The sequence below is a fragment of the Adelges cooleyi genome, unplaced genomic scaffold (genome assembly GCF_023614345.1).
Source record: "Adelges cooleyi isolate 19-005CV unplaced genomic scaffold, UGA_ACOO_1.1 ACOO_flye_CR_arks_rails_tigmint_CR_PRNA_9, whole genome shotgun sequence".
Classification (NCBI taxonomy): domain Eukaryota; kingdom Metazoa; phylum Arthropoda; class Insecta; order Hemiptera; family Adelgidae; genus Adelges; species Adelges cooleyi.
Window position 1 is genome coordinate 14,153,204 of NW_026096579.1, and position 26,798 is coordinate 14,180,001.

At 29.3% G+C, this 26,798-nt stretch overlaps 4 protein-coding genes across 6 annotated transcripts in view; 2 read left to right on the forward strand and 2 right to left on the reverse strand.

Annotated features, from left to right (window-relative positions):
• Positions 1 to 5,662, forward strand: part of LOC126847167 (ras guanine nucleotide exchange factor B-like) — a 38,882-nt gene extending 33,220 nt beyond the window's left edge. For both annotated transcript variants that reach the window (XM_050587272.1, XM_050587273.1), the window contains 2 exons: positions 1,192 to 1,352; positions 5,257 to 5,662. In XM_050587272.1, the coding sequence (XP_050443229.1) occupies positions 1,192 to 1,352; positions 5,257 to 5,316 (221 nt within the window). In that variant the 3' untranslated portion in view covers positions 5,317 to 5,662. The remainder of the gene's footprint in view (positions 1 to 1,191; positions 1,353 to 5,256) is intronic.
• A 4,642-nt stretch (positions 5,663 to 10,304) lies between these two features.
• Positions 10,305 to 13,240, reverse strand: LOC126847171 (protein max). The gene is made up of 2 exons (XM_050587277.1): positions 13,057 to 13,240; positions 10,305 to 11,906 (listed from the first exon to the last, which is right to left on the reverse strand). The coding sequence occupies exon 2, from the start codon at positions 11,859 to 11,861 to the stop codon at positions 11,436 to 11,438; it is 426 nt and encodes a 141-aa protein (XP_050443234.1). The 5' UTR covers positions 11,862 to 11,906; positions 13,057 to 13,240; the 3' UTR covers positions 10,305 to 11,435.
• Positions 13,241 to 13,708: 468 nt separating this feature from the next.
• Positions 13,709 to 18,899, forward strand: LOC126847160 (kinesin-like protein KIF23). The gene is made up of 15 exons (XM_050587256.1): positions 13,709 to 13,900; positions 14,439 to 14,993; positions 15,070 to 15,222; positions 15,302 to 15,494; positions 15,563 to 15,701; positions 15,941 to 16,149; positions 16,217 to 16,321; positions 16,374 to 16,474; positions 16,547 to 16,686; positions 16,766 to 16,869; positions 16,969 to 17,073; positions 17,229 to 17,375; positions 17,462 to 17,635; positions 17,698 to 17,949; positions 18,019 to 18,899. The coding sequence occupies exons 2-15, from the start codon at positions 14,440 to 14,442 to the stop codon at positions 18,220 to 18,222; spliced, it is 2,580 nt and encodes an 859-aa protein (XP_050443213.1). The 5' UTR covers positions 13,709 to 13,900; position 14,439; the 3' UTR covers positions 18,223 to 18,899.
• Positions 18,900 to 19,996: 1,097 nt separating this feature from the next.
• Positions 19,997 to 24,835, reverse strand: LOC126847161 (BTB/POZ domain-containing protein 7). Of its 2 annotated transcripts, none has more exons than XM_050587257.1 (11): positions 24,634 to 24,835; positions 23,872 to 24,036; positions 23,026 to 23,811; positions 22,803 to 22,938; positions 22,581 to 22,744; positions 22,294 to 22,520; positions 21,829 to 22,148; positions 21,541 to 21,703; positions 21,297 to 21,475; positions 21,020 to 21,235; positions 19,997 to 20,953 (listed from the first exon to the last, which is right to left on the reverse strand). In XM_050587257.1, the coding sequence occupies exons 2-11, from the start codon at positions 23,970 to 23,972 to the stop codon at positions 20,759 to 20,761; spliced, it is 2,487 nt and encodes an 828-aa protein (XP_050443214.1). In that variant the 5' UTR covers positions 23,973 to 24,036; positions 24,634 to 24,835; the 3' UTR covers positions 19,997 to 20,758. The 2 variants fall into 2 exon arrangements, with proteins under 2 accessions (XP_050443214.1, XP_050443215.1); XM_050587258.1 differs by lacking the exon at positions 24,634 to 24,835 and adding an exon at positions 24,178 to 24,232.
• Between the last annotated feature and the right edge of the window lie 1,963 nt (positions 24,836 to 26,798).

A 26,798-nucleotide genomic window follows, 5' to 3' on the forward strand; every position in this document is an offset into this window, starting at 1 on the left:
AAGAAAATGTTATTTCCATACCATGGTAATTTACAAACAATACTATGAAATATTGTTGGTTTAAAATTTGCATTTCACAAAGCTTCTTAAAAAAACTTTAATTGACGGTTACACTAAATACAACTTGCATAATAACTTTAACATTATTGCTCTAATTGAAAAGAGTCCAATATAAATATATTTACATTTATTTGTAATTTTATAACATTTTATTAATACATTTATACATATAAATAAATTGAAATAATTTATTATTTTTTAAATAAAAAACCCATTTTGTTTTATTATTTGAATAATTTTTGTATTTTAATTAATATTTCTATTTATTAGGAAACCATTATTTAGTCTAAAATTAAAATTTATTTAAATGTATTTAAATATGTTACTTAGTCATTTTTCTCCACCAAAATAGATATAACTCATGAAAACATATTGTAAGTCAAAAATTATACCTGAAAGGTAATATAAATAAAGCTAAAAATAAGTTGAATTTGTTCATAGTTTGCGGCTACTATTTTTAGCACCGGGGCCCTTAAGGACTATTTATACTTATATGATATCTTGAACTTTAGTAAAACTAATTATATGCACTCACACCGAGCACATGCTACTAGTTCATGCGGTGATTCGTTGAGGATAAGACACTATTTTTTTTCTTGAAATAATTCGGTTTTCTTTTGTAAAATTGCTAAATATTTACCCTTTATTGCAAATTCCAGAGCTCTGTCAACAAACGCATACTTAACTAACCTATAAAATTAAGATTAATTTGCTAAACATTTTGAATATTTTGAATAATTTCTAATAAAATTTAGGACAGGAGGAAGGGTGGAGTGTAACATTATTCTACCACACATCCTAAATTTTAGACTTTACTTCAGAAGTGATTATCCAAAACTGGTTAACGGCCAGTCGACGTTTTCAGCAAATTACTGTTATTTTCAAAAATGTTAATTAAGTGTACAAGTCTCAAATTTCGATAGAGCTCTTGAAAGTAAAAAAAAAAGGATAACCAATTGAATATTGTAAAATACCATAAACTAAAATGTCACAGAAATAAAAACTACAAAACTGCAATTATTTTTAAGAGAATAGTGAGTGTCTTACTAGCAATAAAGCGCCTTGTACATATTAAGTAGTATTTTGTTGTCTAATAATGTTTTTACTTAATCAAGTGATGATTGATTGCAGAGTGTCCGCCGACCGAAGACGGATTCGAGCGATTCGCCTGTCCCACGCCCGACAAGGAAGGCCGGTTCAGGTGCATAGACGACCACGTCATGTGCGACGGGTACATAGACTGTCCAAACGGCGACGACGAAGATAGAAAAAACTGTTTCTTCTTCAAAACAGTGAGTACACCGACGCGACGGTTCGATATTTTTTTAAGACATATACAGAGTGGGCCACGGGAATAGGGACAACATTATATGGGTTTTTCTCAACTGAATGGGAGTAGGAGGGTCTAGATAAGCTCATTCGATCCGTCAGATAATGCCATTTAGTTATCAATATGACGCAGTGGAGTGTTGTTCACCGTGTGTTTGCGTACGCCGCGATTGTGAAAAACAATGAATCGATAGTTAAGGTGCAGCGTGCATTCAGACTTCACTTCAACGTCGGACTTGTTTCATGTTATAAAGAAGATGGCTGTCATATGTCTGATGTGATTTTTAAAAAATGAAATGGCACTCATTTACATATCATAAAGTATTAATAAAATGTTTGTACATCTAAAATATACTGAGTTATGTCTATCTATTTTTGACCCTATTCGTTGGCAGCGGGCACGCTGCACCTTAACTCTCAATTCTTTGTTTTTTTCACAAACGCGTCGTACGCAAACACACGGTAAACAACACTCAACTGCGCCATAGTGATAACTAAATGGCATTATCTGACGGATCGAATGAGCTTATCTAGACCTTCCTACTCCCATTCAGTGTTGAGAAAAATCCATCTATTTTTGCCCCTATTCCCGTGGCCCACCCTGTACAGTCGGTTTCACCAACTATTATTAAATACACTCTTAACATAATTATAGTTAACACTCATTTAAATTTAACATCTGGTTAAATTAAGTAAGTTTCACCATAAATTATTATTGTTAAATTCTATTTGTTAAGTTAAAAAAATGTTAGTTAGGTTACCAAAGCGGTTACGTCGATTCCCACGTTATCATTGGTTATTAAGATATGTGATGACTGATAAGTGATTGTACTATTTAATTTGTCAGTTTGTTATTATTTGGCATTTTTTTTTTACTTTAATAAAATTAGACATAATAATATTATCTAAATTACAAAATACAATAAATTATGATATTTGAACCTATAATGCAAGTATGTGCCACTCCTTTTTACCTAATCTACCTACATAAAATAAGTTCTGCTTACCTATTAAAAGGTTATCAAAGTTGTAATTTCTATTGTTTTCTAAACACTCAATATAAAGAAGTTTCTCATCAAATGTGTAATTCACTAATATGTATTACTATTACACACAGTCAACAAAAATTATAAAACAATTTCTGAACTCTAATAATATAAATATTTTATAACATAAGTACTACAATAAATTTTAACAGGCCGATTTCGGGTGATTAACTTAACAATCGTTTTAACAACGTGTTAAGGCCTATAAATCTCAATGAAACCCAATTTTCATTAACTAGTTGTTAAATATAATTAACAATAAGTTCAACCCTTAACAAATGTTGGTGAAATCGGCTGAAAATATACTTTACACGCGGGCTAATTGTCGGAAAGAGTAGTTCTGCCTAAACTTCAAACACATGGGCCCTGTGTGTTTTGAATCGATACAACCCTTCGGGCTTTTACTCTATACACAGTGTGCAATTTACAGTGTGTCTTCTCTATCGTCAACGTCACGCCAAGTCCAAAGGGAGGGCGGCCCCGGAGCTAATCTAATTCGATTAGAGGGGAGTTTCTTTGTGTACCCACCACCGCCATCGCCCCAAAAAGGTCGAAGGTTTATTATTGTTATTTATATTTTGTTTTAATTTTTTTTTACTTTCGAGTGGGATACCCGTTGCTGCTGCTGCTTACCCGCCCACGGTTGTACATCTCCGTTTGTAGGAAAAAAATAATTGTTATTTATTTATTATTATCATAGCACGTGCCCGTCGCGAGTCAAAAGGATTGTCCAAACAGCCGTGGTCAACTAAAACAGTAGTGTAGGCAAATATTGGACCTAAATTTAGCCGAAGACAAAAATAAATGATTAGACAGTTCTAATTTGTCGCTAAATATTTTTATTGTCTCGGTTGTCTGATGCCATTTCACCCACCTTGGGCGCAGATTTATTATTTTATCTCTCAGTAGGTAAACGAACCGAAGGAGCAAACTATTTTCTACTGATGTTTAAAAATACATCACCCTCCCTCAAGCCTCCCGGTTTTTACAATATCATTACGTAACCAATCAATATATTTTGGCACGTTAAAAAAAACCCAGTCTACCGTGTAGTAAACTATGTGTTCACAAATATAAATACACAGCTGGTTGTTAGAGATTATATTTTGATTAGGTAAAATTGTACCGGTTGCCTGTCTATATTTTTGACAACTTTAGAGCTGCACCAAAATGGTACAATTAACTTAAACCATACAGAGTTGTACTTAATTTAGTGAAAGAAAACTCTGCTTTTTATATAATTTTGTTTACACTTTATTCCATACTTATTCTATAGCAATACTTGCTTATAAACTACATTTGTCATCTAATTATTTGCTCAGTAGATTGATATAACTTCTTTGGGTTTCCCACACTCAAGCTACATATTATATAACATTCTGAGCATTCTCGTTGTAGAATAAATACATCAAAAATTAAAAACACTAGTAATTTTAGAGTGATAAAGTGAATATTATGACACAAAACAAATTTTAATACTCAACTTCTTTACCGTAGGCCTTAAACTGTGGTGAAATATTGCCCTTTTCCGGTTTGCTACGTAAAACCATTATTTTTAATTCTTTTAAGAGTTTAAAGAGCTTTTGTCCTGTCATTCCCCTGACGCCGCACACATCCGTGTACTTACGCAATACATCATTTTAAATTAAATTTAAATACACCTCGCATTTAACGTCCTACGGAAAATTACAAAAATTATAATTTATACTCGTCCTACAGGAACACATTTGGTGTTAACAAACGCCTTGCGGTGGCAGCCGGTAAACGTCCCCATAATTGTTATTATTATTATTCTAAAAAAAATGAACCTTATCGCGTTATTCGACAGGCGCACTGGCCAATTGAATGGATTAAATTTTCAAACTATTCGCCCTATAATACAGGGTGTCCCAAAAAGAATGGCGGGTTTCAAACGGCTGTAGGTTGTGAAGTATTGGACCTCAGTCCTTTTACTGTCGAGTAAACCTTAATTTATACCTTTAACTCGACCGAAGCAACTATAGCACTAGCTATGTTGGCGGCAATTTATATTTATTTCATATACAAATTACATTAGGCCACCGTTAACTGTAAACGAGCATTAAAAATTAAAACAAATGGATTCTGCTGACCAAAATTCATAAGATCAAAAAAAAGTAACAAAATTAACGCATTTAATATTTATCGATTTATAGTAAATTTAATTTACTAAATTATACATTACATAATAAGTGGTATTTTAACAGTAATTAATTTTATACATTTATTACTCTATTAAGAAAAGCATAAAATATTCGTTAAATGATTAATATCAATATATAAAGAGTAAATTATGTTTTTATTCGTTTAATCCAGGTAGAAATTAAAAATGATTACTTTATTCTTGAGGAATATTAAAATCTAATTGCGGCCAACACTCATTTTTTTACACAAAATAGTTTGACTACTTCCATTATTTATACTATAAAATCCCTCAATTTTATTCAACTTGTTCGTTATCAAAATTCCAATTGTTATCAGTGTATTTTTTAAATAATCAATAATTAATATGCTTTTTATTTTACTTTGCTGTGTTCTAAACCCTTTTTGCAAACAACCGTTTTTTATATTTTGCTCATTACTAATTTTACCTAAAGAAACATCAATAACTCAGTTTCAGGGGGGAATCACATTAAAGTGCATGTGTTTAAGTTTGTATGAAAAAAACAAACCCTGAAGGCTCTAAGAGACCCTGAAAAATTTTCCCACTCCATTGTATGAGAATAAAGTATACTTTCTGTTATGATGTATATATATATATATTTTTTATTCATTATAAATTGTTTGTGTTTGTATTTTTCAGACCAAAGCTCACTTGGACATTTTAGCGGATGCCCTGTTACGGTGGGCGAGAGGACGTTAGATATGCGCAAAATGTAAATACTTGTTTTTTTTTCTCAGTCTTAAAAAGAAAAAAGAAAAAAAAATTTTTTTTTGGAAAATTACAAACGAAATACCCTCGTCTTCTATGCCTTCAATTTTTGAAAATTATCTATTGCCGTGGTAAAGTTATAACTATAGAACTATAGGTAAGGACTAAAAGATGTCCGGAAAATGGTTTCTAATATACATTTTTTGTAATGTAATTTTCCTGTGTGTACCTTCGATACAATATATATATATATAAAAAACAACACAACAATATAGTATTGAAAAACTGATGAAACCAAACTAAATTATGATATACATTTACTTTTCAATAGATAATTTTAATATATTACTCTCATACATATATATACACCTATATATATATATATATATATATATATATATATATATATATTATGTATATTATTATAATGTTATACTATTTCATGTTAACACACTGTCGAGTTCCTACAATAGTATTGTATTGTTACCAAGCACAAGTCATGTTGATGTATTCATACAGGTTGTATATTATAATGATTTTAGGTTTTTTTTCTACTCATTAGCTATTGACTTTCTAACACTATTATATTATATAATTATTATTATTATTATTATTATTATATATATATATATATATATATCTGTGGTCAGTCTGGCCAACAGGAGGTCGCAATAAATCATTTTTTCTGTGTTTGTTTTAATCGTGAAATATTGGAACTTGTATATACTATTATTATTACTACTATTAATTATTATTACTATAAAAACTACTACTATCAACAGCTATGGTAAATTTATAACTACATATTGTATTGTTCGGTCGATGCTTCCGCATGTTTCCCGTCTTTTGGACAAACTCATCGAAATGCCCAATTTTGTTGAAAAACTATATACATATACACAACAGCTGTTCAAACTATTTTTTTTATTTTTTTATTTTTTTTTGAAAATAATTACAGTATCTTTTGTTAATTACATTTTGTTACTTCGTTACCTTGTTGCATGCGCCTGCTAACCCGTTTGCGTTCACCCTTCACTTATCCTGATTAGCGTTAACCCTAACCTTTATAATAATTATACCCTTGTATGTGTATACCTATACTTACCTATAGCGTTTATACTGTTGTATGCTGTCGAGTATAAACACCCATTTGTGCTGCGTCATATCCAACGATGAGTAAGCCGTCGTAGAAAATAAATCACACTATTGTCAATGTGTTCAAATACCGTTATAGAAAACGACCATAACAGTAGTGATTTTGCATCATCCATTGTTGACATCCAATTAGCAAAGACGTCGTAAAGGTAAGTCGTTTATCATTTCTTTTTATAAAATATGTATGCTGTTCGTTATTTTTCTCATTCAAATCCCTGTGGCTTGCAAGATTTTTGTTTAGTGTAGTCTGTAGCTGAATTGATTTACCGATACTACCTCGTACTCGGTCACTAGTAATAATATAATACTGATATCCAAACGCATATCAAACGTGGTAATTGATCATTAATAGCCTATAATTGTGCACGTTATGATAAAACATGATAACATGATAAAACACCTTAATTCGATTTAGGCGTGGAGACATTGTCAAGTGACAAAAGAGGTAGATTATAAATAAATGTTATTAATAGACTGAAATATGCAAAATAGCATACACAATGAGTTATGTATGTCTATACACACGTGCTTACGAATAAGCGACTACAACAATGCTTTTGATAATAACAATAATATAGTATCTTATTATATTTTCAATGACATTCTCATTCTGTCTGGTGTGATATGTGTAGCTAAATTCAATCTTCTAGACTTACAGCATAACACTGGCATTGTGTATAGGCCTATTGGATTCAATAGCGAATAAAATATGTTGACGTTTCTGGTTTATTTTGTAAAACTACTTAAAAATTCTCTGAATACCTCTGTGCACCTGTTTTGCCTATACAATACCCCTTGAAATCATTGGTTGTATAATATGCTTTGTATAAATACATTAACATGAAATATATGATATTTTTCGAGTCAATACCATTTTGATTGGTCTTAATAAATAAATACCGTAATGGTTGTCCGAAAGATTGTTTCTATATTTTTCCTTTAAATATACTTGAGATTTTGAAAATAAGTCGATAACGGTTAGGACATAGGTCAATTTACTGGGAGCGAAAGATTTTGCTAAATATTTTTTTTATATACCTAGCCACTACACATGTGTTATTGACCATTGACTGATTATTGTTGCACAGTAGTAGGATACATCACAAATCGTACCTACCTAAGACACCTGCATGATACATTTTTTGGGACATGATACCTTGATGGTCGTGTAGCTTGCACACAAATCACTTTAATTATTTGATTAGTATATATTATACGATATCACAATTTATTATATAAAATACATATTATACATATCACAATTTATTATAATAATTACACAATTTGTTGCAATCTTACATGGGTTATACAACCGCCCCAACCCACCCCCTTCTGCTCGTCAATTATTACACAATAAAGTTTTGAATAAGTGCATACAAAAGACACATTCATTTACATAATGTTATTATATAGTTATATAACATTTAAGTATAATACTGGTATTGCATTATACCTTTATTTGTACAGGGTGATTCGCCGACTGAATATAACAAATGTCTGTTTTATAATTTCAAGCCGGCACTAGTGAAAGTGCATTTAAATATATGATTGGTAATGCACTCTTCTTTTTGTTTTTACTATGGTAATATTGTCAGTTTGCAATTGGATACTTCCATGAAAGTGTTTTATAAATCGTTTGTGTTGGAAAGAGACTAAAAAAAACTATAAGTATTGGCTAGCTCCAGTTTGTGAATCACCCTGTAACATAAATATTAATATGTTAATACAAATAATTATCTGTTTCCAAACCAAAATGTGATTTAAACGTCCTAAAAGGTATTTTAACTATAATCATATATTCTTACTATAATATTATTATTATTGTTATCAAATTGTAATATTTTATGTGTTTTTTTTTTAAATACCATTAGTGTTTTAAGTAAAATAATATATATTTTTGTTTTATTTAATTATTTTTAATATTGTGATATTTATGCCAAAAATAATATAACATACTTTTTATAATAGCTATTATGTCAAGTATATTTAGGTACATGATCGCGATCAAAGGCGGACTTATAACAAAAAAAATTACCTATTTAGAGATCAATCAAAATGTTTTGTTAATGATAATTATGATTTGTGAACCTTAAAATTTAACCATTAATCTTCAGAATAATAATAATAGTTACCTATTTGATATTGTTGCAATACTATAAGCTGTTCAGGGAACTAAAAAACAATTTATGAGTGTTCATACATAGAAAATCTGTGAATTACTTACTTAATATAAAATATAAGGAGCCTAGTTATATGTCCGTCGGTGATCGTGTGTAACTTAAACATATCGATTTGCCCTTATACATATCAAATTTGGAATTAAAGCTATTTTTTCTCTTTGAAAATAAAAATTATTATACACCTATTAAACATAACGATGACATTATATTATAATTCGACACATTATTTAAGCATTTATTAGGTATTTAATATGTATGATTGTATGTATTGAAGATAAATTATATATATATTAATAAATATTCAGACTATTAAAATTGTTATTTTTTTTTTTTTATTATTATTATTATCTACCACTCTGTTCTAATTAGGTACAAAAATGACTTTATTACTTAATCGGCAACTAACTCAATAACAAAATAAAAACCTAAAAAAACTCATTATGAGTACTACAATAAGAGACATATTACAATATTATTATTATTAGTTGGAGTTAATATTGTTTTTTTTTTTTTTTTAATATTTCTAAGTAGCTAATCGTTGTAAGGGAGTTTCACACACATTAAATTATAAAATCGGATTTTGTTATTTAGTAGTTTGTTGAATCAATACAATTGTACTATTATTCCTAAAAACCTGTTGTTTTACACAGGTTCAGGCAGCTAAGGTTTGAACCAGTCTAATAAAATTTAGCAAAAAGTTGGATATAAATAATTATACAGGTCACATGATAATTGGATTAAAAAAAAAGTATTATAACTAAATTGATATATTTTGGTAATTTAATATAATAAATATTTAAAAAATACAAAATAATTTTTTTGTAGAAATATAATACTTTTTATGCCTACTATGCAATTCATTTTTGAAAACCTTAAGAATATTCATTTACTTATAAATTATCACCTAAAAATATTTTTTTAAATAATTGGTCATAAAAAATAAAACAAATATTTAAAATTATTATTCTTAGTGGGTTAATTGATTGTGTTTTTAATTGAATGTATTGGATCCAGACTATAGCTGGTATGTACTTATAATTTAAAAATTACAGATTTAATTGATTCAAAATAAAATGCAACAAAACCTATGGTAATTATAAATTCTTGGTTTATAATTAGTTATTATAATATTAACTATGTGTATAACAAAAACACTCAAACTCTTATTAATAAGTATTACATCTTATTTATTATCCCTAATCGATAACCATTCTAAACCAGTCGGGCACTTTAGATAACTTGAATTATCAGTACTAAATAAAACATTATTTAAAATTTTTTTTTTTTATTTCAATAATACCATCAACAGTCTGATTTTGAATAGACTCTTATACCGTATTTATACTACAGTTAGAAGATCATAATTTAGTTCTGAAGCAGAATACAGTTCAGTAATGAACAACTGGTAGTCGCTTCTATGTAGTAGTTCCGTGAAATTTGAAAATACGCACTTAACGGTAAATCCAAACATGATTTCGGTAAACGGTCCTTGTAACAAATTTTCAGGTTGTATCGTTTGTGACTGCAAATTAATTAATTGTATTTAATATAATATTTCTGGTTTTTTACAATTAAAGCAAATAAAATATGTATTCAACTTCTTTTTTGTTATTTTAGTGTTACAAAAAAAATAAAAATCCACAGTAAACTCCATACAATTTATTATAAAGATTAAAAACATGTCTTGTCCAAAGGTTTACAACTGTCTTTAGAAAGATTAAGCTTAATACCTAACTACTTAAAATACACTAATAACTATACATTGGTTGATAGTTGACAGATTATAACAACAGTGAACACGCTATTAGTTTTGAACATGTCTTCAACTAGAACTTAAAGTTACATTAATAATATGAACTTAAAAATTTAAATAAAAATAAAAAACAACAATAAATTTGCACAGTTTTCAAATCACTACAAACCAATCATAAGTTTTTGGCATAGTAAGTGTAATATTTTATACATGCAAAACATAAAAATGATATAATAAAATGTTCTTATATCAAAATTAGAATTAAAGAGTTGTAGTCTGGGTGGGAAAGCAGAAAGGTAATCGCCAAGGGCTGATAAGATTTTAGGCCACTTGAGTTTATAGAATTTATTATTTCTAAGTATTTTAACCGAGTAGGCCTAATTGTATCATCGCCCAGACCTTTATTTCATCCCAATCCGGCCCTGGTTATAGTTTAATTTTTATGTACTATAAAAATGTTGACTAATACTATAGATAATACTAGAGCATAGGTAGGTCATTGCGAACAAATATCATAAAAACAATTTTACTGATTAAGTATTACGCATTATGGTTATAAGTTATAGTTATTGATTGTTCGATAAATATTTAAGTCCTATACTCCTGAAAATAATGGTAAAATAACTGTACACGTTATCCATTTCACTATTTTTATGTTTAGAAGTATTATTAATTGTTGTTAACCAATTATTTTTGGTTTAAGGAAAAAACATTTTTTTTTTTTTTGAAAGAAAAGTTATGTAAAGGCGTTCGAAATAATAAGACAATATTATTATGTTTATGAAACAAATCATAAAAAACAACTTCAGAATTGTATCATAGAATCTACAAGCAACATTTGAAAAATGACCTAAAATTTTTAATACCAATGTTTTGATGTCATTTGCATATAAATCAAAAAGCGTATGTTAAGTAAAAATGATTACACATTTTTTTATTGTTAAACGTATAAGTGTGAAAATCGAGCAAAGATTACCTCTCAATGTAAAATAAATATATACATATATTAAATCAATGAGAATTTAATAACCAAATTTTTGTTTTTTTAGTCTTCTTTTAGACTTTTGTAATTCACCGTCAGAAACATCTGAATTCTCCGATCCTGAAACGTCCAGTGCCAACTCACTAGATTCCATAGCGTAATTTCCCGTTGCTTTCGCTCTTTCTAATGTTCTGATCTGTGATTCGAGTATGTTATTTTGTCTTTTGAGATCGTCAATGTCTTGTTGATGCGATACATTTTTGCGCCTCATAAACTGTATATAATCTGCTGCTTTTTTCAATATTTGTGCACGGCTGGCTACTTTTTCGCCTTGTAATGATGGAACTGAATCACGTAGACTGGTAAAGCTGTCCTTAATATGATCACGTCGTTTTCTTTCTAGAGCATTATGGTGTGCTCGTTTTTCCGCCGTTTCCAATTCAATGTCCCTATCATCATCACTCATCTTTTTAAATTTTTTAAATCTGCTTTACAAGGCCTCGTATGAAATCTATTTTCAAAGAAAAAAAAAGACAAATTAATATACATAAATTATTATATAATTAGTTTTTAATAAAATACATTTTTGTAAGTATTATCATTCATTATAAAGATTAGTGTTTGTAATCAAAATCAATGGTATTTTTTTAAAGCACAAATTATTTATTGTGTTTCGTCAAAAGAATTTCTATATATTTATGTAATACTCAATTATGAAATTACATTTTTCAGTGATTTCAATTATTGATTTAAAAATATGTTACAATATAATGTTTATGTACTCATTGTGTGTTATCAATATTGAGCTCCAGCGTGAAAGGAAAACAGGAACGCATAGAGCGATAAGAATAAGTTACCCTGATAGTTGTTGTTTTGAGAGTGGGCGCCTCAATGAACTGCGGAGGTATTGTTATGCGTTATATTTTGTCAGAATATATTTTATTAGTGTTATTATGTAAATTATTTTTTGTTTCACTAATAAACTCGCCAGGACGACATTATAAGTTAATCAGTTATTGGTAAAGTTTAAAAAATATAAAGAATGTTTACAAGTAAATTTTTATTTTATCAAGACTACATGGTATATATTAGTAAATTATTGACATTTTAAAACAATTTACATACGAAGAATAATTATCATTATAATAACTTCATATTTTGTACTTAATAATGTACACTGAAATATCAACTATTTCCTATTATATAGATCTACATAATCACTTAGTTTCTAATATGTATAAATGTGTCTGGTTAATTTGTTGCTCATTTTCGAAACTACTAGCATTAAAGCTAGTTTATAACGTTAGCAAAAATAAAAATAAAACTGATCCTGTACATGAGTAAATATTTTCAATATCCATAGAAGTTTTAACAAATTTATATAAAGATCGGATTACTTTTTAAGACTCAGAAGCTGAACTTTTAGCTTATCAGTTTTAGTTGGTTTGTATGTACTAAATGTAGTTCTTGGCTTAAATTCACTCGGGGCCAATCGTTATAATTATTTTATGTTAGTTATTTTTTATTCAAACGTTGAATGCAACCTAAAACTGTTACAGCATAACGGTATAGTATAGTGATCATTTTAAAAGGATAATTTTTGGTTCTTGTATTTGTTTACCATTTACAAGGTTCTATAAGTACTCAAAAATCGTACTCACATTTAATCCGGAAATATTTGCAGTTTCAACTGGCAAACATCAACCACACGAACAGTAATTAAATATTTTACGGTTCATTAAAAAATACAACATTAGTCAATTTTGAAGTGCAACTAAATTATTATACAATCATAAAATATAATATTATATGCAATTATCATGTATAAATTTTGTCATAATCAACAAGAACACACGAAATCCATAACAAAAAACAATGCTCTTATCACGACACTGTTAAACACCTGATTTCGGTCTACAACGTGATTCATTCTTTCATATTGGTCACACTGGATCATACGGTACCTTTTTTCAATGATCTCAAATGTCGTGGCCCGTGAGACTGTGAGACAATGGATGTGTTTTAAAGATTAAAATCATCTTATGACAAAAAGTCCTAAGAACATTTATGGCTATCAATACAGTATACTTAAAAACTATCATAAAATAAATATACTTATGCAAATATAATATAAACAAATATTGTATTATAGTGGCTCACATTTTAAAGAGAAAGGATACAGTTCCTCCCAACAACAGTGTAGCCACATGTTGAAAATAATATTTCCAGTATATTACTAGGTAACACCAGTATTTGGGGGGAAATTTCTGAACCAATACAACACATAACGTTGAATTTCCTGTAGGCTGTATTATCATTTAAATTATTTGGCTAGAGTTATAACGGTCATTAGTCATTACACATTTCTATTTATCCGTTGAAAAATCAACTGTAATAAATAATAATTGGTTATGTTCAATTATTAGCTGTTGCCTTTCAATGTTTTTGTCGAAAAGTTAATACGAGATGTATTAATGTTACAGTGAGGTTTAAAGGAAAATAAAAGTACGTATGAGTTAAACTGTTAAACACTTTTTCTTTCGATAATTATTACTATTAAACACGAAAAAGTAACATACAACTGTAGATAATATTATATAATTATACTAGATAGCCATTTTCCATTTATAACTGAAACATGATGCCCTTTGCAAGAGAAACAATCATGGTAAAACAAACTATTTAAAAAACAATAACAGAATCCGTTTATTAACATTGGCAGAGTGAAAATGAAATAATATAATATTTATGGTTTGTTTACCTAGTTTTCCACTTAAAAAATGGCGATATGTTTAAATTGTTGAAATAAAATTGGTAAATATCGATATATGATAAATACTAATACTAATTATAAAAATACATAATAATTATCATCCAAAAATAATGACTATCGCTCTAAAGATGGTCTCTGCTAGAGTCAGAAACGTCAGCAATTAATTAAAGATATACAAAGATTATTATCAAGTTAATAACATTTAAAATATAAAGTTCTCAGTTTATATACCTTTATAATTGTTTAATGTTGGTTATTATGAATATTTAGAATGAAGAGAGGAATGTGTGGCCAAATGGCCAAGACACCTAAAAAACCTAAATCTGACGATGACGCAAAAGATCCAATTCAAGTGTTTTGCCGTGTACGCCCAATTTCGACTTCTGTAGAAAATCCATGCATCAACGTGATTTCTAATACTGATATACAAATTAAATGCCCTCTTGATGACAGGGGTGTATCTAGAGAAGGCCAGTTCAGTTACAAAAAAATATTTACAGACTATGAAACTCAGGAAGTTGTTTTTCAAGAATTAGCTTTGCCCCTAATTGAACAACTTTTGTCAGGTCGAAGTAGTTTGTTATTTGCATATGGTATATCAGGCAGTGGTAAATCATATACAATGACGGGGAATCATGTTGATGGAGGCATCGTAGGACGATGCTTCGATGTAATCTTTAATTCTATAACAGATTACCAAGCAAGAAGGTTTACATTCAAACCTGATAAATTAAATGGCTATGATATCTTGAGCGTTGAAGATGCCATGATATCCAAAGCTGAGGATTTCAAAAATAATGTGAAATTCACAAAGACACCTAAAAAGTAACATAGTTTATTACTAAAAACAAACAAAATCAATTAATAATAACTCATTTCTTTTCATATTTGTCATGTTTAGAAGAGATGGAGATTCAAATAGAGTACCTTTTGATTACAAAATTGTTGATATTGACCAAGATGTCGCATATTCTGTATTTATCAGCTATGTAGAAATATACCACAATTATGTATATGACCTTTTAGAAGATGTGTCAGACGGAGAAATTAAGCGGTAAATTTCTTGTATAACTTGTTTTCAGAGTTGTGTATTCAATATTCATTTATAAATAAGTCCTTTTAATATTTTTCAGGAATAGTAAAATTATCAGAGAAGATTCAAATGGTAACATGTATGTCCACGGTGCTAATGAACAAGAAGTAAACAGTGCCGATGAGGCCTTTGATTGGTTAAGAAAAGGACAATTACGCAAACGTACAGCACCAACACTTCTAAATATTGATTCTAGTCGTAGTCATACGGTATTTACCTTACGTTTAGTGCAAGTAAGAATATATGAACTGAATTTATATTTAGTTAAATTTTTCACACTTAAGTTTTATTTTTTTTGTAGGCTCCTTTGGATGCTGACGGTGTCAATGTAATTCAAGACAAAAAGTATACTGTTGTCAGTCAATTATCATTAGTAGATTTGGCAGGAAGTGAAAGAGCAGGAAAAGCAAAAACAACGGGACAACGTCTACAAGAAGCTGGTCTGTTGAATATTATGAATTTAGTTCCCTAAGTCCTATATTTTCTAGAAAGTTTTAATTTTAAAAAAAACAATAAAAACAACAACGCCAATAATTAGTTAATCTAAAAAGAAATTGTTCAACCATCAAATTGACGTAAATCAGAAATGTGCTTATATGATTAAACTAATACTGAACATATTATATACATTTATTACTTTAGTATTTTATTAATATTAATAATAATTAATTATTTTTAGGTGAAATAAACAAATCATTATCAAATCTTAAACAGTGTCTTAAAATATTGTATGATAATCAGTCTTCGAGCAATTTAAGAAGTATAGCTGAGAAGATACCCTATAGGACTTCAAGACTGACACATTTATTTAAAAGCTTTTTCGAAGGCTCTGGATCAATTAGAATACTCATTTGTATTAATCCCATGTCTGATTACGCAGAACTTCTGGTAAAAAAAAAACAATTTAGTTTAAATTCTCATTATCTTCTATTTATATGAATTATTTTATGGGTAGCCTGTACTACAATTTGGAGAAATGTCTGGCAGTGTACAAGTAAAAAGAATGACACCATTGCGAATGGATTTGGGTTTGACGCCAGGCCGAAGAAAAATGGTTGATGTATGTTAAGTTGCTTTTTTTTTTTATATAGATATTAATTTAAATATTTCAGATTCAGTCAATTAACCGTATTCCTTGTGTTTTGGAAGAAGATAATTCAGATCCACTCGACAACAAAAACCTCAACGATTTTCAGAATAATTTGTTTTCAAGGTTTTTATTTTTATATATTTAAATAATAATTATTTAAAATTGTTTTATTTTATTTTTAAATTCCTTTTGCAGTTATATAGATTTGGGACCTCCATTACCAGAGTTGCAGTTTGAGGATTTGTTAGTTGAAGAAAAGCGACAAGAAATGCTAATTTTACTCGAACAAAGAATTAAGAAAAAAAATGAACTACGTGTTATGTTAATAAATCGAAGTAGAATTTGAATTGTTTTTTATTGTTAAGTAGGTAGTAACTTTTTTTTAATAATAATAATAATTAATAAATATTTTAGGTAACGATATAAGATCTGGATTGGTATACTTGGAAAGCAATTTTACAAATGCAAAACAAGAACTAAACTCTCTGCAAATACTTAGGGATCAAGACAACAATAAAGTACGCATTACAAATTTAGATTTTATCCACCCTTAATATTTACCGCTAATTTTTCCATTTTTGCTTTTATTGTACCTTTTAATCAAATATTTTGTGCAGGTAAAGCAGTATCAAAACAAAGCGTTTTTACTTGAAAATGAAAATGCATCATTAAAGAGAAAAATGGAGTTAATTGAAAGTGAAAACAAGAGATTAAAATCTAGTGTAAGTTTTCTTGTTTTTATTTTTCATTCTTATTGAAATTTATTTTTTTCCATACATCTTATTTAGTAAGATTTACTAAAGTATTAATACTTAATATGGTAATTACATAATTACATTTTTATTATAAGTTAAATAATATATGTTTTAATGTATAGTTGAACACCAAAGAGAATATGCTCAACCAAGCTTCGGCCGACAAGGATTTGTTAAAACAGAAATACAATTCGAAAATTGTTAAAAAGCAAGAACAACTGTCCAAAGACTTCAAAGATAAATGGAAAGTCCAAGAAAATGAATTTGAAGTTAGCATGAACACTTTTGTATAAAAATAGCTAAATTATTAAAATATTTATAATGGTTGTGTTAAATGTTAATACATTTTTTTCAGACCAAATTACAAGAAAAGAAACGCAAACTCCGTCATATCAAGAATATCGTTGAAAGCACAGAAAGTATTCCGAATCATGTTAACAGTCGGCGTACTCTAAAGCGGACATTGTCTGATGAAAGTTTTACTAAACCAGAATCGGTCAACAAGGCCATTGCAAACACGCCTAGCAAGGTAAAATATTCAACCAATATTAAACTATTTGTTTCATTTTATTAGCATACTTATAAATATAGCCTTCTCAAGCTACTTTGCGGTATCTTCGGTCAAGAAGATCGAAATCTTGTGATCCACAAGAACGTTGGCTAGAGCACATACCTCCAGTTCCTGTTCCGTTGCAAACTGTAATGCAGCCCACGATGAGAAAACGAAAGTCTATCACTAAACTGACAGACGCTAAAACTGTATCCAAAACCGATGCTTCTAAATATTGTTTGCTTACACAAGGACAAGATGACAATGGTGTCCCAGAAGCAAAACTTTACAAGGTATAGTTACACTTTTTCTAAAATATCTGTTTAAGTAAAATGTTTTAATTTATACATTTAACGTTCAAGGGCGATATCATTCAAACTACCGGCGGTGGAGCTCAAGTTGTTTTTAACGATGTTGAAACTTTAAAACAAGATTCTCCTTTAGGCGGATCACCAGTAAAAAATCGCATACAAGTGTTTAACGAAGAAATAAAAGCTCATGCTTCAGACGATCTTCAGTCAAGATGTTATGGTATACAGGGTGGTCCACCAAGTTCGAGAAAATAAAAACCCTAATTGAAAACTTATTCACTTTGCAATAATGCAAAAAAAAATTTATTATACTCAGGTTTTTTTAGTGAATGGTTTAACTTATAAGTCAGCTTTAAATTATCTTAAATTTAAACCAATCACTAAAAAAAAAAAAATTTACTCTTAATTTTTTTTTAATTTTATGTGTTTATGATTTATTTATAATTTTAAAACAATTACTTATTTCTACCTAATCATATTTTTATATTAACTCCTTTTTTAAACAAAGCTGGTATTTGTGATATACATTAATTTGTAAGCTTTTCCTTGTTTTCATTTTGTTTATGAAAACTAAAGCCACTGGTTATTTTTTATTTTGAAAAAAATGTGAAGCCAATATTGAGAGAATAACATTAAAATTTGATATGCAAGTTGTTTTTATGTATTTATAATGTAATGTTTAACCACAAAAACGCATCACAGTGAACACTGATTAGCTCGTTAAACAGTGTAACACTTTTTATTTTAAAATTTGTTTCAAAAAACCTGAGTCTAGTCCACAACATCGGTATAATAAAGATCTAGGGACCATTTATCAGTAGTGGCTGTTTATTGTCGATGAGTTTCAACGTACCCTTTACAGTGCTAACTGTAGAAACACCCTAATTTTAAAGTGGGGTCACATATGAATATCTTCTATATTGTATACATATTGAAATCTATTTTCTAGAAATATAAGTGATAATTTAGTTGTCTTTTGAAAGGACAAAAACAAATAATATACTATACAGTTCTTTATTATCATAAATAGTTTATACTAATTGTTATACATTATATTCACACCATTTCATACAACAATTTACAAAAAAATTTATTTAACATTGAGTACAGGCAAAATGGTATTTAATCAATTGAAACACAGTGAATTAAACTATTTCTTAAATTATAATAGCCGCAAATTAATTATTTCATAACACATTATGGTCAAATCAACTCTAGATTTGCAATAGTTTATATAGTTTTATATTTTTATTGAATTATACATAAATTTACACTTAAAGAAAGTATTACAATAACATATCTTACCCTCAAGAATTATTTAATAACCTGTTACAAAAAAAATCTCTTAAAATGCAAACTGACCGACCAAAAATACATTTAATTCGAAATCTTTACTATTATCCAACGATGATCTATGCAATCAATGTATTTTAAGTATGGAATTTCATGGATAATAAGTTATTAATATTAGGCTGTCGTTATTGGTCCCTAAGCAATGAATAATGATATAACAAAGCTGATAATCATGTTTAACATTTATTATGTTTGAGCGCAAATGAGAAATTATTATGGTTATAAATAATTTTAATACAAAAATAATAATAATAGTGAACAAAGTAAAAGAGGAATTGGGTAATAATACACCTGAGAGATTAATTACCCGTAACTTACATTGTTATATATATATATTTTTTTTTTGTTAATCACTTCAAAATTTTATATCAGGTACAATATGGAGAAGAAATGAATAAGATAAAAATATCTATTTTAATGTTTTATATATATATATATGTGTGTGTGTGTGTGTGTGTTTATAATAAAATTTAATTTAGTTTAGCTACATAAATATGTATATATATTATTTATAAATAAAGATATTACAGTGCATGTATTATTGCAACATTCCCAAAAATAAAATACCTAAATATTCCTTAAAATTGTTCAGATTATTTAAAATAATAATATAACCTTTTAAATTAAACATTGTGTACATAGTGATAATTGGCAAGAATAATGGAACAACTGAATATAAAATGATTATATTCTGTATTTACATAGTTTCAAGAAAACACAATAATAAAATGAATTAGACTTTTTCTCGTGTCATTTCTACAATATAACGTTTGGAAACAAATAGCAAAAAATACATTGATGTTAATATCGCAACACCAGGCGCAGTACTTATTGGTTATCGGCCCAAGACCTTAACCGAGTTCAACATATTTTGCAATTTCACAAAACAACAAAATTTAAACTAGTTCATTCGTTTAAAAACAAAAAATTAAGAAACCATACCAAGAATAGTCTTGAAATAAATATAGTTTTTATAGGATTCATATATCAGTCGGTAAATTAGAAACTAAATAAAACAAGAAAAGTAACAAACTTGAAATTAAAAATAGTAGTGGTCTGTGTGGTTACACTTGCGAAGGAAGTTGATTTTTTAAAAATATCAAGTCACATAAGTTAATAATTTGTGATCGACGGAACATAAGATTTTAATGTTAATAGTTAATAAATAGATTTGTTCAGACTGAACTTGTTGATTTTTTTTATGTTCGATTAGAAACAGAGAAATGACAGAAAAATGCAATAATACAATGAATATTAAAAACAAGAAGGATTTCATAAATTCCTAAACGCAAAATTAAAACAAATCTCCTCAAGAACACTTCAAAGTGCTTAAATAGTTGTTCTTTACGCAATCAACTAAATTTCAAATATTGCTCCATGAAATAGATATTTTCAAGATGAAGTAGAGATGGCAAAATATGACCTAACATGCAGCACATTAAATAAAATGCTTAGGAGGAGGAGGTGTTTTATAAGGTGATTGATTGGGTGAACTATCACCCAGGTCTAACCGTAACTCAGTTTCAGGTCCAAGAACAGGACATAAATTTAACTGATCCAACGAAAGAGAAACGGCTGCAACATCTGGCATAACTACCTGCTCTCCTCGTCCGTCAAAGTCTTCGTCGTCATACTATACAATAATAATAAATTTATCAAGAAGATTTTTATTATACCATTATAACTATATTGTACTTACCTTGGTGTTGGTGAAACGCAACGAAGAAACAGCATCGTTTGCAACATACGATCTATGTGGTTTTCTTAATTTTTGTTGCGTGTACGCAGTAGGAAGAGTACTAGTGGCCAAGCCTTTACGTTTTTCTTTTCTCGCACGATTAGTACGAGATTTTGTACTTTCTTTTGGTTTTTCATCAGGACCTCCCCCACAGTAACACACTGAGCTAGCAGCTTTCTATAATCAACACATAATAATGTATACAAATGTATTTGGAAAAAAAATTAAACTTGTTTACCTCTAACAGATAAGCCACGGGGTCGGGTAAATTAAATTCACGGACGACTCTTAATCTTATTTGGTGGTTGATTTCTTGGCGACTAGATAATGGCAGCGATATTGCACGTTGACAACCTGGAGCAGACCTTAGTTTTTGGTCTCGTTTAACCATAGCGTTCATAGTTGATGCGTCTGGAGCTAAAAGTAAGAGAATATTAAACCTTACAATAAGCAACCTTTGACTAAATATGTCGTTGTCATACTAGGAATTGAAGCTGTTATGACATCGAGCGATGATAGACCATACGTCGACGGAGTAGGTTTTTCTTCAATCATGTACAATGTATCGGGAATACCATCCGGCATATATCGTGTTCTACGTACGAGCTCCTCATCTTCTCTTAACATTTGGTCTTCAAATAGAGACTGAATAGAATACATAATAAATATAATGTAGATATACACACCATAAAATAAAAATATGTATTATTAATTATTTAAAATACAGTAAAAAAATGCAAACTGGCTCAGAGGAATATAGATCGCCTTACCTTTATTTCATCATAGTAAGGAATAAAAAGCCTAGGTCTAATGTAAAGTCCCGACGGATGTCTAATCCAAGCATTAATTCGAGACATGTGATGTGATAACATTGGTGAGTCATTGCCAATCATGTGACTTGGCGGTGTGCTCACTAAACCACGTCTTATTGCTTGAGTTAACGTTTCATGTTCTGCCGGTATCACGTGGTCCATTCGTACCAAAGGCAATATCTCTGACAATATTTCGCGAAGCTCGACATCACTTAAATCTCGTTTTTTAACACCTTTTCGACTCACAGAATGTGTTGTTTGACTGACCAAGTTTGGTTCTAAAAATTTTAATTCAATTCATACATCATTGCTTTAACTAAGATAACAACCACGTAACTGTGATTTTGTCATGATAAGTTTGTATTTAGATACTCTTGTCCTATCAGAATTTGTACAACAACATGTCAAAATAAAATAACAAACCTCTATCTTCCATTCGTCTAATAAGTTCATGTTCTCCCCATTTCAAAACTGCTTGTAATATTTCAAGTTCACTCGATTGTAAGAAATTGCTTTTTAGGCAATCTATTAAATGTGATTTATCGAGCTGGTAGAGAACAGGACTATTTGCTACTTGAGAAAATTCCTCGCGCAGAAAATGTTTAGCTTGACGATGAACCCACGCTGAGCCGTGAGGTACACTTCCCCACCTAAAGATAATTTTTAATAATATCAAAAATAAAAATGTAATTATTAATGCTTAAAATTACCTTAGTACTCCTGGAAGAGATTCTAAAGTTAGCCATTCTAAAATTAGGTCTTCGCAACCTTGGGACACAATTTCTAGTTCTAGGAAACGACCGATCTGATACAATTCCATTGCTTCATCTAATGGACTTGGTCGTACACGTCCAGTGTTAGTTAAAGCTTCGACCTAAAATTTAAAAATATTTAACAAAATGTACATTTAAGAAACAACTAGCCATAATTACTTCACTCAGGCTACCAGCCGAGGAACCGCCTCCGGAACCTCTAAGTATTAGAGACAAATCGACAGTATCCAAATATATTGCGTGTAGTAATACTCTGGCGTATCTTTTAGGAATTACAGATTCATCCAATACTATTCTATAATGTATTTAATAAAAACACACAAAAAGTAAGTATTTAAAAATTAGAAGTTCCTAATAAACATAAGCGAGATAATGTTGATACCTTGTTGGAATGTGCAAAGCTCTTTCTGTATGTTCTTCGCCTGATTTAGTTCTTCGTTGAATAAGATTTCTGAAAAATGGCGATCTCGCACTTAATATAGCTTTATGGCATGGCAACTCTAATTTTGGTTGGAAACCGTATTCAGATCCAGTTGATTCTGGTCTCCGATCTGAATATCCTTCAGGAATAAATACCAGTGCAGCATCTGCATAGTCTCCGGTTTCTAATAGGTATCTTAAATCGTTTTCCAAAATATTTGGTGTGCCGAGTTCATCACCAAGTCTTCTCAATAACGCTAAATCTATATCACCATCTCTTGGAGCTATATCGCCAGTATATAGAAACCGTAACAGAGCCGAAAACATTTCTACATCGACCCCAGGTGTCCTCAAATCTAAACAAATACGAGCTCCATAGCCTGGACAGCCTAAAAGCAATTCACGAAAATATGGACATCTAGCTGACAAAATAGCCCTGTGCACTGGGAAACAAACGCCACGGAAAATGAGATCGACATCAGTACAATACTTATGGTCATATAGTGTAGATAAGTCTTGTTTGAAAGTAGCAGCCGGCGGTCTAGCTAGTTCAGCTTGAACTGACAAATCTTTAAGTGCAGCCAGTGCTTCATATTCTTCTAATAGAGCTGTTACTTCAGCTGGAGACCAGTCAGATATTAATTCTCTAATAATACGGCCGTGGTTACAAACTTTAGAGAAACGGCGACGCTTAATAAGCTTTTTGCGTAACGTAGCAAAACCAGACATGCGCATCTTTCGTCTCTCCCTAAAAAAATTAAACAAATTAATAAGCAGTTTTAAGACAAATAAAAAAACAGTTTATTACTTTATTATCACTCCTGGATAGTTATGAACTTCCAAAGAAGGATATTCATTTGAAGAAACCCCGGCACCCATACTTTCTTCTGGATAAATCCTTTTCGTCATCCCATTACATGATCACACACACAATATTAATGGTAAACATATAATCTTTACAAGACCATTTTCTCTGTATAACACACAAAATTACTAGTAAAAATTAAAATATTTTTATTAGAAAATATAACAAGTGCATATATTATATTATACAAATCATAAAGTAAATAATAAAACTATGTGTAAGTATAAGTATAATATGTAATGTAACTACATGTAACTCCTCATAATGTTTGCTAATATATATCACAAAAAAATGATGTACATATGTTTAAATTTCTATTAAGAATTTATCAAAAAGTGTAATTACAATCATTACACTAGTTATTACATTATAGTTATCAAATTCTAGACTGACAATTAGAACCTCTAATTAAAAAGTAGAGGAAAAAACAAAAAACTGTTGTATAACACTGCACGAATGCAAAAAACTTTTGTATTGTTATTGATTAAAATTGGGTCATGTCAACAAGTTATTCTTCAACACAATTGGGTGCAATTAGCTCGAGAATGATTAACCGAGTTGTGGAAATAAAGGAAATAGCTTACAAACAACTTAGGTCTCTGGCGACGAAGAAAACTAATACTAAATCAAGCAATTTAAACTTATCTCTATTTACACTAGTAATAATTGCCTTTGGTACTCGGTATGTCGTATTTGGCTACTTACATAATATAAATCTTCCATGACCTACATTCCTAAAATTTAAAAAAAGATAAAACGATATTAAAAACGTTTTAACCTAACACGAACGATTTAATAGAATTTCTCAACTGAAGTAAACGCAGCTCAAAAGACAAATTATAAGTTCGAAACCTGTAAATCTAAATTTTCAGAAAACATTTTGTTCTGCCTGTTCTAGTACTATTGATAAAAAAAAATATCAACACGCCTACAAAATAATTACAACGTCTTTGACTAAAACCTAGTGCGACATCATAAAATTTATACGAATACAATTTTAGAACTGTGCATTTTAAAAACTTGTTATATCTTTTAAAAATGTATAACGTATTAAATATTATTTACAAACAATTACTTTTCAAATTTATTTATTTTAATCGTTCAAATTGTAATTAATCAATAGTTAACTTCAAGTACATACCTAGCTATTATATACAGTCCGCTATTGTTCGATTGCTTAGTACTTATAAAGTCTTTGGAAATTCTTAACCAGCAAACTGATAACATTTTAGTAATAAGTAATAACCACTAATCGACCGATAGGGTTTAATATTTGATATAATTAAAAATTAAAATAATATTCTTAAATATCAATTAATAAATAACGTTTATGTAATAAACCCTTAAATGTTGTCAATATTTTGTATGCACAACAACAGAAAGCAGTATACTGTATAATATTCATATTGTCCTCTTGTTTATAAAATATAAATGTCTGTATAGTTCAGTGTATATAGAAAGGTGTGATCCGGGGGTGGGGGGCTAAAAGGCTTTAACTGAATTTTGATTATATCTTAATAAGGCGTTGTATACTCAAAGATAGTAAAGCAAGTGACTATAAAAAAGAAAAATATGAACCCTGCCATGTTGCAATTAAAGGCAATACCAATTAATCTTATATATTTAGATAAAAATAAAATATACTTTATACTCTCCAAGCGTACTAGAATAATAACAATAAATGTGAAAATAATTAAAATTGATGGTAGTAATAAGTGCATAATACAATATGCACAATCGTTAAAAATTCACTGAGAGAGCCAAAAATGTGCAAATGATGTTGAAGTGTTTATAATAATTGATATCCAACATTTTAGTCACGTTCGAAATGAAATTAATAAGCGTTATAATATTGGCAGCCCATCGTGAGATTTCTCAGTTCTCACTTTGAATTTGTTTTTCAATACCAAAATTTGGTCATAATTTTAATTAAATTACTTTTTAATATAACCTAATATTATTATTATTATTATTATAGGCAACAAGTACAATTTACAATGACAATTAAATCAAAGCATGTCGCTGACCATGTTTGATGTTGCGGTAACGTTAAATGTACATTCAATATAGTAATTACCAAAAAAGGTTACTAGTATGAAAAAAAATGAGTTGTATAAATTAAAGTCGTCAATGTCAATGTGCTTCAACATAGGTAAGTAGGTAATAGTTATAAATTATAACAACAAGTCATTTATAGACGTGTTAAAAATTGGAATTTTTTATTTGAAATTTAACTACATTTCTGGAGAAGTCTGTACAATCGTTATCAAAAATTAACATACTGTTTTAGTTTACAGCAACTTGCTCTGGCAATGGAAACACCACCGTTCTAAATGGTACACTCTGTCCTTGTAGTAGGTACTTATATAACAATTTAATGTTGCTGGTATAAAATCATATGAGCGGTACTTATAAGGACGGACAGTGAAGTAACGTGAAAGCTTGACAATTTTATATTTTGATAATTATGGTAGTTAAATATTATTAGTATTAGGTGAGTGACCAACTGTGGGTTTTGTTATTGATGCGATTTAGAAAAAATAATGTTCTCACATGCTCATATTTGTCCAGAAGTTAACGTAAAAAAAAATTCACAATTTTGATAGACTGGAAGTTTTTTTGAGACTTTCTATAGTTGTAAAAATTACCATACATACCTATCACTCATTTGTCTGGCGTTACTAACTTGGTGTAGGAGGTAAATGCTATACTGAGTAAAATACAATTTTGCTGTTATATTTGACACTTGTGTGTAAGTATCTAATTAGCCATAACAGCTGACGTGGCTAATTATTGTCCTGTAGTGTTGACATCTCAAATGTAAATGTCATCGCATTGTATTGGTTTTATTGGCTGTCGATGAAATATAT